The sequence below is a fragment of the Saimiri boliviensis genome, chromosome 2 (genome assembly GCF_048565385.1).
Source record: "Saimiri boliviensis isolate mSaiBol1 chromosome 2, mSaiBol1.pri, whole genome shotgun sequence".
NCBI classification, from domain to species: domain Eukaryota; kingdom Metazoa; phylum Chordata; class Mammalia; order Primates; family Cebidae; genus Saimiri; species Saimiri boliviensis.
This window is the reverse complement of record NC_133450.1, coordinates 153,225,649-153,241,900: the sequence shown is the minus strand read 5'-3', so window position 1 is coordinate 153,241,900 and position 16,252 is coordinate 153,225,649. Positions and strand designations below refer to the sequence as shown.

Genomic DNA, 16,252 nt, shown 5'->3' with positions numbered 1-16,252 from the left:
GTAAAGGGGCCCGAGTGTCCGCGGCGCTTTGCTTGCTCTTCTCTAGCCCCAGCTCGGCGGGTGCGGACAGACGCTGACACTGTCGGTGGCCGGCGCTGACGCGTCCTGGCCGTGGGGTGCCTCCTAGCTTGAGGGACTCATTTACATATTTGGGGCAGGGCACTCTCCCAGGACCCCAGGAAGCCGGCGCAGGTTCGTCGGGGACCCGGCGCAGCGCGAGCACGGGGTGCGCGTGGGTGCGAGTGAGGGTGCGCCCGGGGCCAGCGGTAGGCGGACCCGCCAGGCGGCAGGTGGGTGCGGCCGGCTGGAGCCAGGGCAGCGCGGCGGCGGCGGCAGCAAGTGGTTGGGCCGTGCGCATTTCCTTCCCTCCCCCTCGGCCTCGGAGCCCGCCCGCGGCGCCCAGTGTGCGGCGCCCTCGGCTCCGCTCGGCGTCCCCTCCCAGCCGCCGCCGGCCGCTCCCTTCCCCGTCCGTCCATGTCCCTGCCCGTGGTGCTCCCGGGCTCCTGCTGCCCCGTGGCTGGGCTTTCGGGCGGGCCGCAGGCCGGGGGCCCGGGAGCCGTCGCTGCCGCCGCCCAGGAGCCGCCGCTGCCCCCGCTGCGGCCGCGCTGGCCCCGGGGCGCGCTGCAGCCCCCGGCGCGGCCTCGCTGCGCGGCCGCAGCTGCCGCCGGGGTGCTGGCCGCGCCGCCCGCGCTCTCCTCCCGCCGGGCAGCCGCCGCCGCTGCCGCCGCCGCCCCGGGCTCCGCGCTCCTGCCCGCCCGCCCGCTGCTGTCACTCGGGCTGCTGCAGCTGATCCTGGGCTGCTGCATGGTGGCGCTCAGCTTCGGGGCGCTGTCGCTGAGCAGCTCTCCGCAGGTGAAGAACTCGTGCCCGTTCTGGGCCGGCTCCTCGGTGAGTACTGCGCGCGCGCGCCGCTCGCCGGCCCACTCCGGGGATAGGGGGCTCTGGTGGATCCCCTCCATTGCTCCTTAGTTGTCCTCCAGGGCTGCAACTGGGGGAGCCTCACGTCACCTGAAGTTTTTGGAAGCTGGAGAAAGATGGTTCGCCACAGTCGAGTTCAGGGGTGAATTGGGTTGCACCTGGGTAGTGTCTGCGGCGCGCAGGCTAAAGGATTTTATTGTTCCTGTCAAGCTAATAGAATCAAACGAAGACTCCCGGCTTTTTGGGAGATTGAAAGGCCAGGATGTGGGTGGCAGGAAAGTGGGAGGAAAATGATTAAACTTGTGTTGGTCATTGAGTAATTACTGCACTGACAACATCTGTGCTGAGAGGCCAGGGATTTTGATCATTTTTGTCCACTGATGTATCAAGAATGCCTGGCACATAGTAGGTGTATTTGTGGGATGGGACAGGTTGACTGGGGCACATCGCTTGTTTTATGCTGCATTAAGACACACGTACTTGTGAAATGTGTAGGGTGGCTCGACCCCCAGACAAATTCAGGAGGTAATGAGAGGGTGTGTGTGAACTGGCACTTGGTACCTGGTCATTAAAGGAGGGCCTTAACCCTAGTGGGTTCCTGGAGCCGTGCAGGGTGCTGCGCAGAATTCAGTTTGTGCGAACCGAGACCTGTCATTACGGATGAGCTGGCCAAAGCTCCTGGAACGCCTGGCAGCTAGCTCTCAGAGAGATGTCTGCTCTCCAGGACCCACTCCTCCCTCCTCCAACCAGGAACGCTGAGCCTGGGGCCATAGAGTGCCCAACTCCAGAGAAAAGCTGTGCCAGCCAGTATCTATGGACACCGGGTGGCCACTCCCCCCTGCCTCCTAACAATCTCACAACTTCCAAGGCATCCAAACCCTTGAAGTTTGCTGAGTGTGAAGAGACTTGGAAACACATCCTTGTGGAATGTATGTGGAAGATGAGCACAGCAGAGTAAATAACCTTTATATATCTTTTTTAAAAATTTATTTGTTTTTTATTTTTAAGGGACAGGATTTCCACATGTTGCCAAGGCTATTTTGCATCTCCAAGTGGTCCTCCTGCCTCGGTCTCCCAAAGTGTGGGGATTATAGATGTGAGCCACCACACCAGGCTGTAAATAACCTTTCTATGTACTCACTATGTAAATCTGAAAGTTGGGCATTGCTGATAGTTTTTAGTTTTCATAAGATCTGTAATCAGTGCATGTCCTGAATGGTGAGAACTGCTTTTACAGTTCCACACATACCCCAATTCAAGACCAAATTGAAAAAAAGGATTCGAAGAACTCATTGAACCCAAAATAATTGTTTGAATAAAAACACTAAGAACATTAGGTTCCTTGAGACTCGCCTGAAGTTGTATACTTCATCCAGTGCCAGTTTGCTTTCCTTTTGAAATACTTTCATATTGAATGATCTTATTGAGGTACATGCTGTGCTGTGGTGAGCAAAGGCCACAATTTGTGCCTCATGTAGAAAAAAAATCCCACCCTGATGGCCCTGCCTGTGGGCTCTGCCACTGGCCTCTTTGAGTGTTCTGGGAAACTCCAGAAAGATGGATATTCCAGACAGGATAGGAATTAGACCCATTATGCTACTTACTGTGCTTGTCTGACTAAATCCAGCCAAATGGTGGATGCATTTCATTTCTCTAAATACTATGGGCCAGTAATAATCTTGCATATATTTTAAGGAATTTGCTCTTTATAAAATCATACTCTATTGTCTTCTCAAACATAGCTTTTTTTTTTGGTCTTCTCAAATTAAAGGCTGAAGTCAGTTTACTGTTGTGAATCATTTCAGAGGTAAGTACAGTTAGATATCAGTCAAGCCACAGTTGTATTTGATGAAGTATCAAAAAAAAATTATATAAAGTAAAAGGCCTTCAACCAGAAGGTGAAGGTTAATACGCCTGGTCTGCTGGCTGGGTATGCCCTTGTCTTCAAGTCTGAGCACACCAGAGCAGAGAAAGAAATCAGTGATTTGGAACTGACAAGTCCCCTGCTATATATCTTTTTCCCATACTTCCCCATACCCTCCAAACCCAGGTCTATATGCAACTTTGTAACTGTTAGTTATTCCTACTTTTTGTGACTTATTCCTGAGGTTGGCCTCAGAATTTGCAAAGTGACAACAGAAGCAAGAGATACTGTATTTATAGAACAATTAACTAAATACGGTTTTAAGAGGATGGCATTAGGCACCATGACTCTCTTGGTGCTTTAGGAAAAAAAGCCTTGTGTCACATGGTTTGAATTTATGTATGCGACAGTTTTTTTTTTTTTTTTTTTAAACCTCATGTTATGGAAAGTTTACATTTATGCACTATCTGATCTGAATTCATGATCATCTCTGAGTCTATGATTCTTCCAAGATTCACTTTCATATAAAGAGACAGACATTGGTAAACTTGAGGGTAAACTTTAAAAAAAAAAATTGCAATGAGTAAACATAATGAAAAATCAATGGATCAAAGAAAAAAAACGAACATAAAGATTATGGTTACTACCAGTTAAATGATAGTAAATATTTTTTTATTATACTAATCAAATGCTACTTTAGTATTTAAGGGATATTTAAAATATAATTTTTGGGATGAGTTTATTGGTTTCTTTGGTCCTTCATTTTGCATATCAACAGAGTCACATTTATAAGTTCTGTGCCTCTCAGCCTTGGTTAGTCATCTGTAAAATGAGTGGGATGCTTCTTCTTCAAGACTGATTTTGTGAGTATATATAGGAGAGTGCATCACTGCTGGACCCAAGCACCAGACCAGGCATACACGGGAACCTCTATCAGTGGTTTTTAAATGTTGAGGTAATATTTAATCAACGTAAAGTGAATAGACTAGTATTTTTGTAGGACATTATAGTATTATCACATTTTTTTTTTTTTTTTTTTTTTTTTGAGACAGCGTTTCGCTCTTGTTACCCAGGCTGGAGTGCAATGGCACAATCTCGGCTCACCGCAACCTCCGCCTCCTGGGTTCAGGCAATTCTCCTGCCTCAGCCTCCTGAGTAGCTGGGATTACAGGCACGCGCCACCATGCCCAGCTAATTTTTTGTATTTTTAGTAGAGACGGGGTTTCACCATGTTTACCAGGATGGTCTCGATCTCTCGACCTCGTGATCCACCCGCCTCGGCCTCCCAAAGTGCTGGGGTTACAAGCTTGAGCCACCGCGCCTGGCTATCACATTTTCATTAGAAATATTCAGTTGCCTAGTTTCTCAATTTGTTTTTTTTATTTTAATGAGCTACGCTAGACAGATGGGGAAGAAACACACACACACACACACACACACACACACACACACACACACACACACTTTTTTTTTAAATTGCCAGCATAAGAGCTATAGGGCAGTGTAGGTTGTTGAGAAGTTTGACAAAGTATTTTCTGCTTATTTACTAAGTAACATGGGGCATTTACAACATGGCTCTTTTTTAATCTCTGTGTTTATATGCAGCAGCTTTTGATACATGATTCAGAACATTTTTGCTCTAATACATGTTAATGGATTAGCAAAGGGAAATAGGGCAGTAGAATTATAAGATTCTGATCTTAACGATTTGATTTTTACGTTGGAAAGTGAAAGCACATTAACCATTTATGGTGGGTAACAATGACTCTCCCCTGGGGTATCTCAGAGTCTGTCTTTGCAGTATCAGAAAAAAGGAAAGGCCTGTGCTTTTTCCTGTAAGCTGCAAGAAATGGGTTATAAGTGAGTGTAACAAAAATTGTAATAAATTTCATTATAATAATATAGAGATTGTTTGATGTTGGAAAATAGGTTCTTACCTGTTCATTCAGGGCAAGTTCCATCTTGTGCTGGATGTAAAGAATGCTGATGGAGTTGCTTTTTGTTGCTGCTGTACTTTTTTAGGAAGCACAGGGGATGAAAAATCTGTTTAGGCTTACACAGTTATCTTCAAGCAAGGTCATCTCCTGCTTCTAGTCTCCATTCATTCATTCACTCATTGACTCTTGTCATAACTAAGTGAGTGCCTTCTGGGAGCCTTTGGTGGTGTGTGAGTGAGTACGCACAGGTCCAAGACCGTTAAACATGTAATAGCATTGTGGCATAATGGGAGCCATGAAAGGACATTGTTAAGGGACCTTCTTGACTTCTTTCTGATGGAGCTCCACCTACTGCTGTCACTGAGGGAGATGGAAGCATTGAATACTGTGCCTCAATCTCTTCTTTTCCCAACGCTTTTCCCCATCCATGAATTCTACCTCCCCTTCAGATGAAATGTAAGCATCATTCCTTAAGTCTTAAGCTCTTAAAAAATTTATCCCCAACTGCAGCACCTCTGTTCCCATTACCATTCCAGAAGCTTCTAACCGTCCAGCCCTACTTCCTCTATTTGCCTTTCTCCCCATCACCACTCACAGGGTTCCCCATGTGCCTCAAGGCTTCATTGGGCTTGAAGAGAGGGAGAAGCTGAATAGAAGTAGGTGTGTGCCTTCGTTGTGGGGTTCAGGAATGAAAAGTTGCAAATACAGCTCCAGTCTGGAGCTGGAATGTAGTTTCTCAAAACATTATAAACAGCGGTGGCTTACAAGAATCCTATTGGGATTTAACTTGAGTATGTGCTGAGTCTATAAAACAATTTAAATGGAAATGACATTCTTAGTTTGTCTTCAATCCATAGACTTAATACATACCTTGGCTTACTTGGTTATTCATTTAATATTGTGCAATAAACTTTGTATTTCTCCCCACTGAGGCCTTAAAGATCTTTCTCATCTATATTTTGAGATTATTGATGTTTCTCATTTGTCATATACATCTTGTACATACTTTTAAAATTACGTTTTCTATAGTTTTTTGCTACCATATGCAAACAAAATACCACCATTCCAAAGGAAGAAATAAAGATAGCTTAGTTCTTTGGCTTCAGAGACACCTCATTTGAAATGACAGTTGAATCTGTCATGATCTATTAAAGTAAAAAGATAGAAATACCTTTCAACTTAGAAACTTCACTCATGGGACTTTTTACTGCTGAAATAAAAGCACTTGTTTTAAAAGATATATGTTCATAGATGTTTACTGCAGCATTGTTTGTGAGAGCAAAAAACTAGAAACAGAATGAATGCCCATGAATATAGAAATGACTGAATACATTCAGTACAGCCACACAATGGAATGTTATGTAGCCATTCAAGTGAAATGAATTAGAGCTATTCCGATGGACGTGAAGAGGTTTCTGTGAAGTATTTAGTGAGCGAGAAAAGGAAGAAGCGGGGAAAGTGCATCTTTTATGATTTTTGTTTAAAAAAAAATCACATCCTGTGAGTGTGTATATATATATACAAGTAGGCATATGTGTATAGTAATAAGAATTTAGAGAAAAATACAATCATATGTAAAATCTGTACACATGCTAGATTGTTAACATGGAGGAGGGTGGGGTGATGTGGCTAGGTAGGGGAGATAGGAAGAATAGTTTAGGCATATCTCTATTTTATCTCTATTTTATGGGCTTTTATGGCCTGGGCTGGACACTTCCTTTTAATAATACTGTTTTTTGTTTGTTTCTTTGTTTTTGAGACAAAGTCTTGCTCTGTCACCCAGGCTGGAGTGCAGTGGCATGATCTCGGCTCGCTGCAACCTCCATCTCCTGGGCTCAAGCGATTCTTTTGCCACAGCCTCCTGAGCAGCTGGGATTACAGGTGTGTGCCACCACGCCCAGCTAATTTTTGTATTTTTAGTAGAGACGGGGTCTCACCATGTTGGCCAGGCTGGTCTCAAACTCCTGACCACTGCACCCAGCCAATAATATTGTTTTAATGGAAAAAACATATTCCAGAAAGCTGAACCACAGTGTTCTGTATTTAATGGAGACCAGTAGCATTAATGTGAAACACTAACCGATAATTCAAATAATATTTTTTACTAAATTGGGAGATTCGTGTTTCCCTTAAGTGCAGTCAAATATTAAGTTATGTTTTCACAAAACAGCTTGCATTTCCTCAGCTAAGTCTAGTAGGCACCAGAGTGGGCATGTGGGATACTCACACATGGGGGCACACACATGCACATACATGTGCACACACATGCAAGCACAGGCACATGCACACATGTACCCATGCACACATGCCTGCACCCTGGGGCACAGATTTCTGAGGAATTTCTGTCATCACTATAAGGTAAGTCTTTTGAGCTAGAAGAGACTAAGAAATGGCTTCCTTTTCCCTTACAGCATTTCTAAGGAAATGAGTGAGGACCCGACAAGTCAAATGACTTGGCCAAGGTCTCATAGTTAAGTCTTTAGAAGCTGAGTGGGGGCCTGGAACCCAGGATCTCATGGATTCCAGTCCCAATTTGTAAAGTATGTGTAACTTAGACACTCTGAGCCACACATGCCCTGCCCTGTGTCTCCAGGCAAAAATTGTTTAGGGTAAGGAAATATCCTACTGGATTTTAAAGGGATTGCAAGGTTATAGTGCCTGGTAGGCAGGCAGGTAGTAGTACCTTTAGACATAGATGGCACACAGAGAAATTGCCACCTATCTGCCTGTACATGGTTTTTGATTCTTGATATAAGAGGATAGACTTGTCCTCTGCTGGTCTGATGCTGCAGGATAATTACTCTCAGCTAGTGAGAATGGAGAATATTGCAAGCAGGCCTGTGTTTTGAATTTGAAGGGACACTGTCCAATCCTTACTGATTTGTAGTTGATAAACTGATTATAAATTGAAGCATTTGAGCGATTTGAATAAGCATAATGTGCTTGTAGAGGAAAACCCTCATAGCTGCATCCAGCAGGCACAGTTTATTATACAAAGCTGAAAGTGCTCAAGTGGCATCAGCATATCCCAGGCTGAAATATCACTTTAATCATCCTTTCTCAATTGTTTATCAAACGTGTTATCCAGAGGGCTGACCTTGGTTTCCAGTTATGTTTTTTTTAAAATACTGGCCTCCTTTCCCTTTCCTCCCTCCCTCCCTCCCTCCCTCCCTCCCTCCCTCCCTCCCTTCCTTCCTTCCTTCCTTCCTTCCTTCCTTCTTCCCTTCCAGGCTGGAATGCAGTGGCACAATCTCAGCTCACTGCAACCTCTGCCTCCTGGGTTCAAGCAATTTTTATGCCTCAGCCTCCCAAGTAGCGTCACCACGCCTGGCTAATTTTTTGTATTTCAGTGGAGACAGGGTTTCACCATGTTGCCCAGGCTGGTCTTGAACTTCTGAGCTCAGGCCGTTTGCCCGCCTTGGCCTCCCAAAGTGCTAGGATTACAGGTGTGAGCCACTGCGCTCAGCCTGGTTTTTCCTTATTCAGATTTTTTTAGCTCGTTTTTAATTGAAGTGTCATTTTGCAACATGAACTCCTTCTCACAGTCGTTTCCCCCACTTTGTGGAATAAATGCTCTAGAACATATATTAATTGCCAACAATTAGGACGCAATTCTGGGAACTAGGACTTTAGAGCCACAAGACAGAAATTCACAGTTAGTACGTAATACAAATACAAAGTCCTAAATTATTACAATAGAGTTTTTGGAAAAAATAAAGTATGTGCAGACGGCTTCCACGAGTGTGGAGTGGTGGAATCGGTGAGGGCTTCTCGGAGCAAGTGACTGTGAAATGGAGCCTTTCAGGATGGGTAAAAGTTCTCAGGCAGCTAGGAGGGAAGCTGGGAGGACAGAACACTTCAGCAAAGAGAAAGAAGCAAATGGCCCAGGAATGCCTGGAGCCTGGCTGCCTGAGGGAGGGCAGGTGTACTTGGAAGGAAGGTATGTCGTGGAGAGGCTGGGGTATGTAAAAACCAGGCTTGAGAGTGGGCAAGAGAAGATCCTGAAATGCCTTGTTTCCCTTTTCGAAGACTTTACCTATCCCGTATGGGATGGGTACCTGATGAAGGGAAGGATGCCACCAGACATACATCTTATGAAGCTGACCCTGGCAGCAGATTGGGTGCTGCTGGAACAGAAATAGTGATTCCTCACTCACCAGAAGGAGAGGCTAATTTCTGACTGTGTGTTCTTAATTGACATTAAGGAAAAACAGGCCAGATACGGTGGCATGTGCCTGTAGTCCTAGCTACTGAAGAGGCAGAGGCGGGAGGATCACCTGAGCCCAGGAAGTCAAGGCTGCAGTGAGCCATGATAGCGCCATTGCACTCCAGCCTGGGTGGCAGGCAAGACCCTATCTCTAAAAGCAAAACAAAACAAAATTATACAAAGTCAATAAAAAAGCTTTGAGGGCATGGAAGTAAAAGTCCAAAGTGGTCTATTGAGGTGAACCTTGTAATTGAGCGGGAATATTAAATGTTTGATTTAGAATGCTTTGAAATTTCAGTATCTTTACAAATACGTACTTTTGAGACTGAGGATTTATTTATTGGAATTGGTCCATTTGCTGTATTTATGATGGTTTATCATTACAGGTGATACTCTCTGGAATCATAGGATTAACAACTTGGAAAAGGCCTATGATACTCCTGGTATGTACTGATCTTATACATTGCTACCCTTTATAAAATGTGCTGTGTATAAAGTCTGTCCAAATAAACCATTGAAGAAATACTTAAGCTCCCTTGTTCATTAAAAAAATAAGTTAACAGTAGATAATATTAGAAGTCAGATATCTTATAACAAGTAAGATAATTTTTGCTGGTTTTCTGATTCACTTTAAGCTCCTTAAGTACCCAGTGCTATACAAGTGTCTTTAGTTCCAGCATTAAACTCATCCTAAAGATAGAATTTTTTAAAAAACTGCTTACTGGCCGGGCGCGGTGGCTCAAGCCTGTAATCCCAGCACTTTGGGAGGCCGAGGCGGGTGGATCACGAGGTCGAGAGATTGAGACCATCCTGGTCAACGTGGTGAAACCCCATCTCTACTAAAAATACAAAAAATTAGCTGGGCATGGTGGCGCGTGCCTGTAATCCCAGCTACTCAGGAGGCTGAGGCAGGAGAATTGCCTGAACCCAGGAGGCGGAGGTTGCGGTGAGCCGAGATCGTGCCATTGCACTCCAGCCTGGGTAACAAGAGCGACACTCTGTCTCAAACAAAAAACAAAAACAAAAAAAAACAAAACAAAAACCCTGCTTACTATGGGCAGTTTTAAATATACACAGTAGTGGAGGGAGTAATATCATGAACTCCCTGTACCCATTGCCCAGGTTCCATAATGATTAACTTCCAGCTAGTCTTTACAGCTATACCACCCATTTCCTCTCACATTCTCTCTCTCTCTCTCTCTCTCTCTCTGTCTCTCTCTCTCTCTCGCTCTCCCCATATATATATATATATATATATATATATATATACACACACACACACATATATATGTGTGTTTTGTTTGTTTTGTTTTGTTTTGTTTGAGAAGAAGTCTTACACTGTCACCTGGGCTGGAGTGCAGTGGCATGATCTTGGCTCATTGCAGCCTCTACCTCCTGGTTTCAAGCAATTCTCCTGCTTCAGCCTTCCAAGTAGTTGGAATTACAGGCACCCGCCACCACACCCAACTGATTTTTTGTATTTTTAGTAGAGATGGGGTTTCACTATGTTGACCAGGTTCGTCTCAAACTCCTGACCTCAGGTGATCTGCTGGTCTGGGCCTCCCAAAATGCTATGATTATAGGCGTGAGCCACTGTGCCTGGCTGTGGTTCTTTTTTTTTTTTTTTTTTTTTTTTTTTGACACAGTCTCACCTTGTTACCCAGGCTGGAGTGCACATTCTCGGCTCACTGCAACCTCCGTCTCCCAGGTTCAAGCGATTGTCATGCCTCAGCCTCCTGAGTAACTGGAATTACAGGTGTGCACCACCATGCCTAGTTAATTTTTGTATTTGTCGTAGAGATGGGATTTCACCAGGTTGGCCAGACTGTTCTCAAACTCCTGACCTCAAGTGATCCACCCGCCTCCACCTCCCAGAGTGTTGAGATTATAGGCATGATCTACTGCTCTCAGACTCCTCCATATTCTTTTGAAGTAGATCTCTCATATAAACCATGAATATGTGACTTTTTATTGTTACAATGTTTGAGTTGAACAACCTCAGAATTTTGTTGCATAGATTTGCTATATTGTTTCTTTACCACATAAATATTATATTTTCTTGGTAATATAGACATATACTGGTGATTTAATCTTTTTTGTTATTGAGGTAAAACTTATATAACAAAATGAATCATTTTAAAGTATACAGTTCAGTGGCATTTTTAGAGCATTTCCAATGTTCATCATTTTTTTTTTTTTTTTTGCTATGTCATTTTGATTCAGGGACTGTAAACTTATCATTTACAGTTTTAAATGATACATTTAAACTTATCATGTAAAGTGAATCAAAATAGACAATGCTAATGGAGTTTCCAACTTTCAAGGATAAAATAGAGGGTCTAGGAAATGCGATTTGAATTGTGGTCTACTTAAAATTTTTTCTATATAATATCTCTTATTTGTCTCAACCGTCTTGAAATGGAGTTAAACATTTTCTGAAGCCATTTTGTTATATATGCTTAATAGTTCATCTTAAACAGATCATTGTTTGCTAGGCAATGGGCAATCAATACAAAACTTCTTAAATTCTTAAGTACAAAGAGAGGAAGCACATTACGGAATCTTTGTGTGTCAGAATAATTAATGGATCCCAATACCGTGCTGATGTTCTTGAAAAGCTAACCTGAAGCATTTTTAGGCCCACAAGATGACATATGCAACATTTTACAACTCCATCAATGATTGTATTTCATGAAATTCCTTTAATAATTTTGGAAAGAATAAATGATCAACATAGCATTTTAATATATTAAACTGCAGGATGAGAGAAAATGAGACTTTGGGTGAGTTTTATAGCCTGTGTTATAAGTGGCTGAAATGTGTTTCACAACGACTCTCTAGGTTTACGGTCTCTATGAAAAATTTTGGTTGGTGTTTAGTGTTTATACTAGTATTTGGTAACAGGAATCTCATTTGTTCCATTGGGTCAATATTAAAATGCTCAGTAATACAAATCTCCAATATTTAAATTGAATTAAAAGAAGAAAATCTTCAGTGGTATTTGTACTTTGAAAATTCCAAATGATAAAGAAAGTATAAGTGTGTTCTGGGTAGATTCAAGACAGTATACCTATTAAGGCATTTATTTCTTTGACATTCTGTCTTAAAAGTTGCCTTACATATTTATTATGTAAGCTTAAGCAGCCTTAAATGAAAATGACCCTCTCTTATTACATTCTTATCCATTTATTTCTCATCTTTGTTAAGTGTATGCACTTTGTCACAAAGTTGTAACCAGTGTGTACATACTATGTCATACACTGCTTTTTCTGATTAATATTGAATTAATTATTATCAGGTTTTCATGTATGGGGAGTCTACATGCTTTCATTTAAAACTGTAAGCAGGCTTCTGCCTTATTTCTGTATCATCAGTTTTTACCCTATTGTTGGACATTTGAGCTTCTATATTTTGGCTTCTATGAGTTACATATTTGGAAGGTCATATAGAGATTGGTTTGAAATGTTAATTAGCATCAATTCATAAAAAAGATAATTTTTAGAGATTCTACAAGGAAAAAGTTCCTATCTATTGATAATTGAAGACTTAGTCAATATCCCAAATGAAAAATCCTCAGTTCATATGTATTTTTTATTTTTTTTGAGACAGGGTCTTGCTCTGTTGCCCAGGTTGGAGTGCGGTGATATGATCACTTCTCATTGCAGCCTCAAACTCCTAGGCTCAAAGGACACTCCCAGCTTAGCTTCCTGAGTAGCTGGGACTACAGGCATGTGCCACCACATCCAGCTAATTTTTAAATTTTTCATAGAGATGGGAGTCTCACAACATTACCCAGGCTGGTCTTGAACTCTTGGGCTCAAGTGCTCTTCCCACCTCAGCTTTCCAAAGTTCTGGGTTTACAGGTGTGAACCACTATGCCTGGCTCATATTAATCTTAATAGTATACCATTATAACTCATGCCAAATGCTTGTGTTATGTTAAAAAATGGAAAAATGCCTGTCAGATATTCCTAGCCCATCCTTTTAAGAGTAGCATAACTGTGTGGAAGCCTCTGAACTTTCCAGAGCCTAGTTTCCTGTTTGGCACAGAGGGGATAATTTAATAATACCAAGGGAAGCTCTATCATACCCCTCCCTTAATGGATATTTTTTCCCCATTTTTTCACCCAAGCCCCTCTGCCTCAGTTTCCTGAGTGTAGTGAATGTGCCATTTCATGCTTTTTGGTGGGAGGGCATGCTCCATTAGAGGAGGCAGAGGACCCTATGGGTCTGTGTTCTTGCAGAGCTGGGCTTGGCTGATTAGAGTTCTGCCCTCTTCCCCTACTCATCCATGCTGTAGGCTCGGGGCACCATCTGACTTGGGACTTTCATCCCCTAGCTAGTTGCTTGGCTGGTGCCTTTCTTCTGGCTCTCAGCTCAGCTGTCACTTCCTGCAAGAGGCCTTTCCTGACCACTCCGATTGCAGTGGCTCCTGCCTTGCCCCTGGCCATATCCCAGCACTGAATTATTGGCTTTGCTGTCTGTGATTAGCCTAGGTCCCTATTTATATTTGTTGCTCTGTCCCCCAGATGGTAGTCAGTTCCATGAGGACAAAGGTCTTGTCTTTTTCACACTATTTCTTTAGGGCCAATGTGCTCAATACACATTTGTTGTAGACTGTAGAGTTAATCTGACAGCCAATAAGAAATTGTGGTCCTTGGTCAACTCCCAAAATTTCTTTTATTTTTGTCTTAGATTTCTCTCACTTCCTTTTGTTCTCCAAAATTTTGTATTTATCCCCTTTGAACTTCAAGGTTGTCAGGGAATATTTTGGTGGTAGAAGTTGGGAGGGGAAGGACGCTCTTTTTCAAGTTCTTTTGAAAGCAAGCCGTCCTCATTTTTAGTTGTTCACACCAGTCTAGAACACATGAATATTCCCTTTTGAGAGCAATTTACATTCGGGCTTCCTCTTTTGTGGTTGTTACCTTGATGACATCAGGTTTTTTACTGGTTTGAACAAAGAAGGGTCACTGTGACCTAGTTTCTTCAAACTCCAGTTTTTATGGAAACTCCGGGTTGGAAGCCTTCATTTACTGGGTCATGTTTCTTATACTAACATACTCATGTGTTCAGAACAAAAATAATATTGAAAAATAGTTGGTAAATATTTGTAGCTATTTATGACTATGACTAGGAATAAGCTAGGAAATATGTATGTATGCGTGTGTATGTGTGTATAGTATTCTAGGTTGTGTGTTTTTCATAGAGAGCTAACATTTTCCATTTTTAAATAATGTTTTTTTTATTCTAGGTATCATTCCTCTTTCATTCTAAGAAAATGTTCTGTAAGTGTTTAAAAATGATGAGCAATGCTAGAAACAGCCTCAAAGATTGTCTTGTCTAGGCACCTCAGTTAAGAAACAGAACTGTCTTAATAAGATATTTTTCTTTGGTGGTACAGGCATTTTTGGTGGCAGATATTTTTCCTTGGTGGTACATTTAGTAAGAACCACTACTGTGAATGTCCAGCTAGCTCTCTGCCTATGTTTTTGGTTCCTTATGAAGTGGTGACATGAGCGATCATTATTTTTTTTCTTGTCAATTAGATGGGATAAGTACAACCTAAAAATGATAAAGGGACAGCTCCATTCTTTAGCATCAACAATGAAGGTTCTTCCCCAGTGATGTTCTTGGGTCACATGTGGTTTATTCTCAACTGTGGCTCCTGTTGATTTGCACCCCAGACCAAGAATAGACGAAGATAAATGTATTGGGTGCTTAATAAAATGGTCTTTCAGTTTATTTTCTGACTTCAAGATTATGGTATTTATGACAAAACCTCATTACCCAAAGAGACTACAGAGTGGCTTAAGGTATGCTTAATTTTTTTTTTTTTTTTCATTTAAGAATCCATAAGCTGGTAAGATAATTCTGCTCAAAAAGCCATTTGTAGAGCCAGGAATTTTTCATCTTATTGTGTCTTGGAGGGAGAGTCGTAGAATACCTAGACATTTTGTCAAAAGAGAGTGAGGAATTACACGCAACAGTTAGTCAGAAATGGTTTTAGGTGGATTATGCTATGAGATAGATTGTGGTCCTTTCTTTCCTGAGGATGTGGAGAGCTGGAGGGGTCAGAATACCATGTGCAGTTTAGGAATCCATGCATTTACAAAATGAGCTGTGAAGCTCTCTGGCTTTGGTAGTTTCGTTCTTTCAACTACATTTCAATAAATTGAAAAGAACCCTTGTTTGATGGTTCATGAAACCTGGATTTTAATGCTGACATGTTACCACTAATTATCAGGTGACCTTGGGGAAATCTCTTGACTTTTGGTGAAGAGATAGTAGATCTTGACCCAAAATCTCTTGACTTTTATCTTTCACTCGAAAGATCTAGAGGCAGAAATGACCAAGGTAACACAAGGTGTAGTTTTGAGTCTCAGTCCTATCAATTTCAATCAATGAGTGGCCGAGGAAATGATCTAATTCGTACACTCGTCTGTACAATGGGAGCACACCCATCCCACAGGATTGTAATGCACATTGAAACTATAAACTGTAAAATAGGATTTAAAGCTATGCAAGCACATTATGAATTTTTTTTATCATTCATCGAGAAAATCTCCAAGCGAAGATTTGGTCTCTTAACTTTATGTGTCATTAAGTAACAACCCATGGTAGCAAAATGTGCACTTAGGTGTTGTGGAGGCATCTTAGGCTGGGTTCAGGCTTCTCTATAATCATAGTACGTTTAGTCTGTTGGCAGCAGATCTTTGATTGCCTTTTCCCAGGAACTGTGCCTTGGGTAAGCACTTGGGATCCTCAGAAATTGAAAGCAGTCTTGGGTGGTTCATCTATGGGTAGAATCAAGACTTGGGCAGTATCTTGTTTTGCAGACTGACCAAGCCAATTTGGGTATGCTTTAATTAGTGGGTTTAGTTTGGTAGCAACAGGTAATTGCCAAAGTTTAGAAGTAACCTTTATGCCAAGTTAATTGTTAAAGTTGATTCTCAGATCAAATTCTGCTATCCATATACTTATTAGCCATCAGACAAAAAAAAACTTCATGCCCTTTGTTGTGAAGCTTAAAGGATAGAGAGCTGAGATTTGCATCATGCTTACAAAATAGAGTGTGTGAACAATGGTTTTGTCTCTCATTTTTGCATTCACTTGTTTTGAATACCACTGTGGATTCCTTGAAAACCTGTTGACTAAGCAAAGCTAAGTTTATAATATCTACTTCAGTAAGGGAGAGCAGCTCTTTGCCAGTTCTCAGAAAGGATGAGCCAAAAAGAGAATATTTACAGGGTTTTAGAGCCCCTGCTGGATGATTTTTTATTTTTATTTTTTATTTTTGGAGACAGGGTCTCACTTTGTTACCCAGGC

At 42.1% G+C, this 16,252-nt stretch overlaps 1 protein-coding gene across 2 annotated transcripts in view; it reads left to right on the top strand.

The window, feature by feature from the left end:
- The first annotated feature begins 397 nt into the window (after window positions 1–397).
- ENTREP1 (endosomal transmembrane epsin interactor 1) overlaps window positions 398–16,252 on the top strand; it is a 66,162-nt gene continuing 50,307 nt past the window's right edge. The window contains exons 1-2 of one of the 2 annotated variants that reach the window (XM_003935635.3): window positions 398–888; window positions 9,313–9,369. In XM_003935635.3, the coding sequence (XP_003935684.3) occupies window positions 475–888; window positions 9,313–9,369 (471 nt within the window). In that variant the 5' untranslated portion in view covers window positions 398–474. The remainder of the gene's footprint in view (window positions 889–9,312; window positions 9,370–16,252) is intronic. The other variant, XR_012516564.1, reaches the window with a different exon arrangement.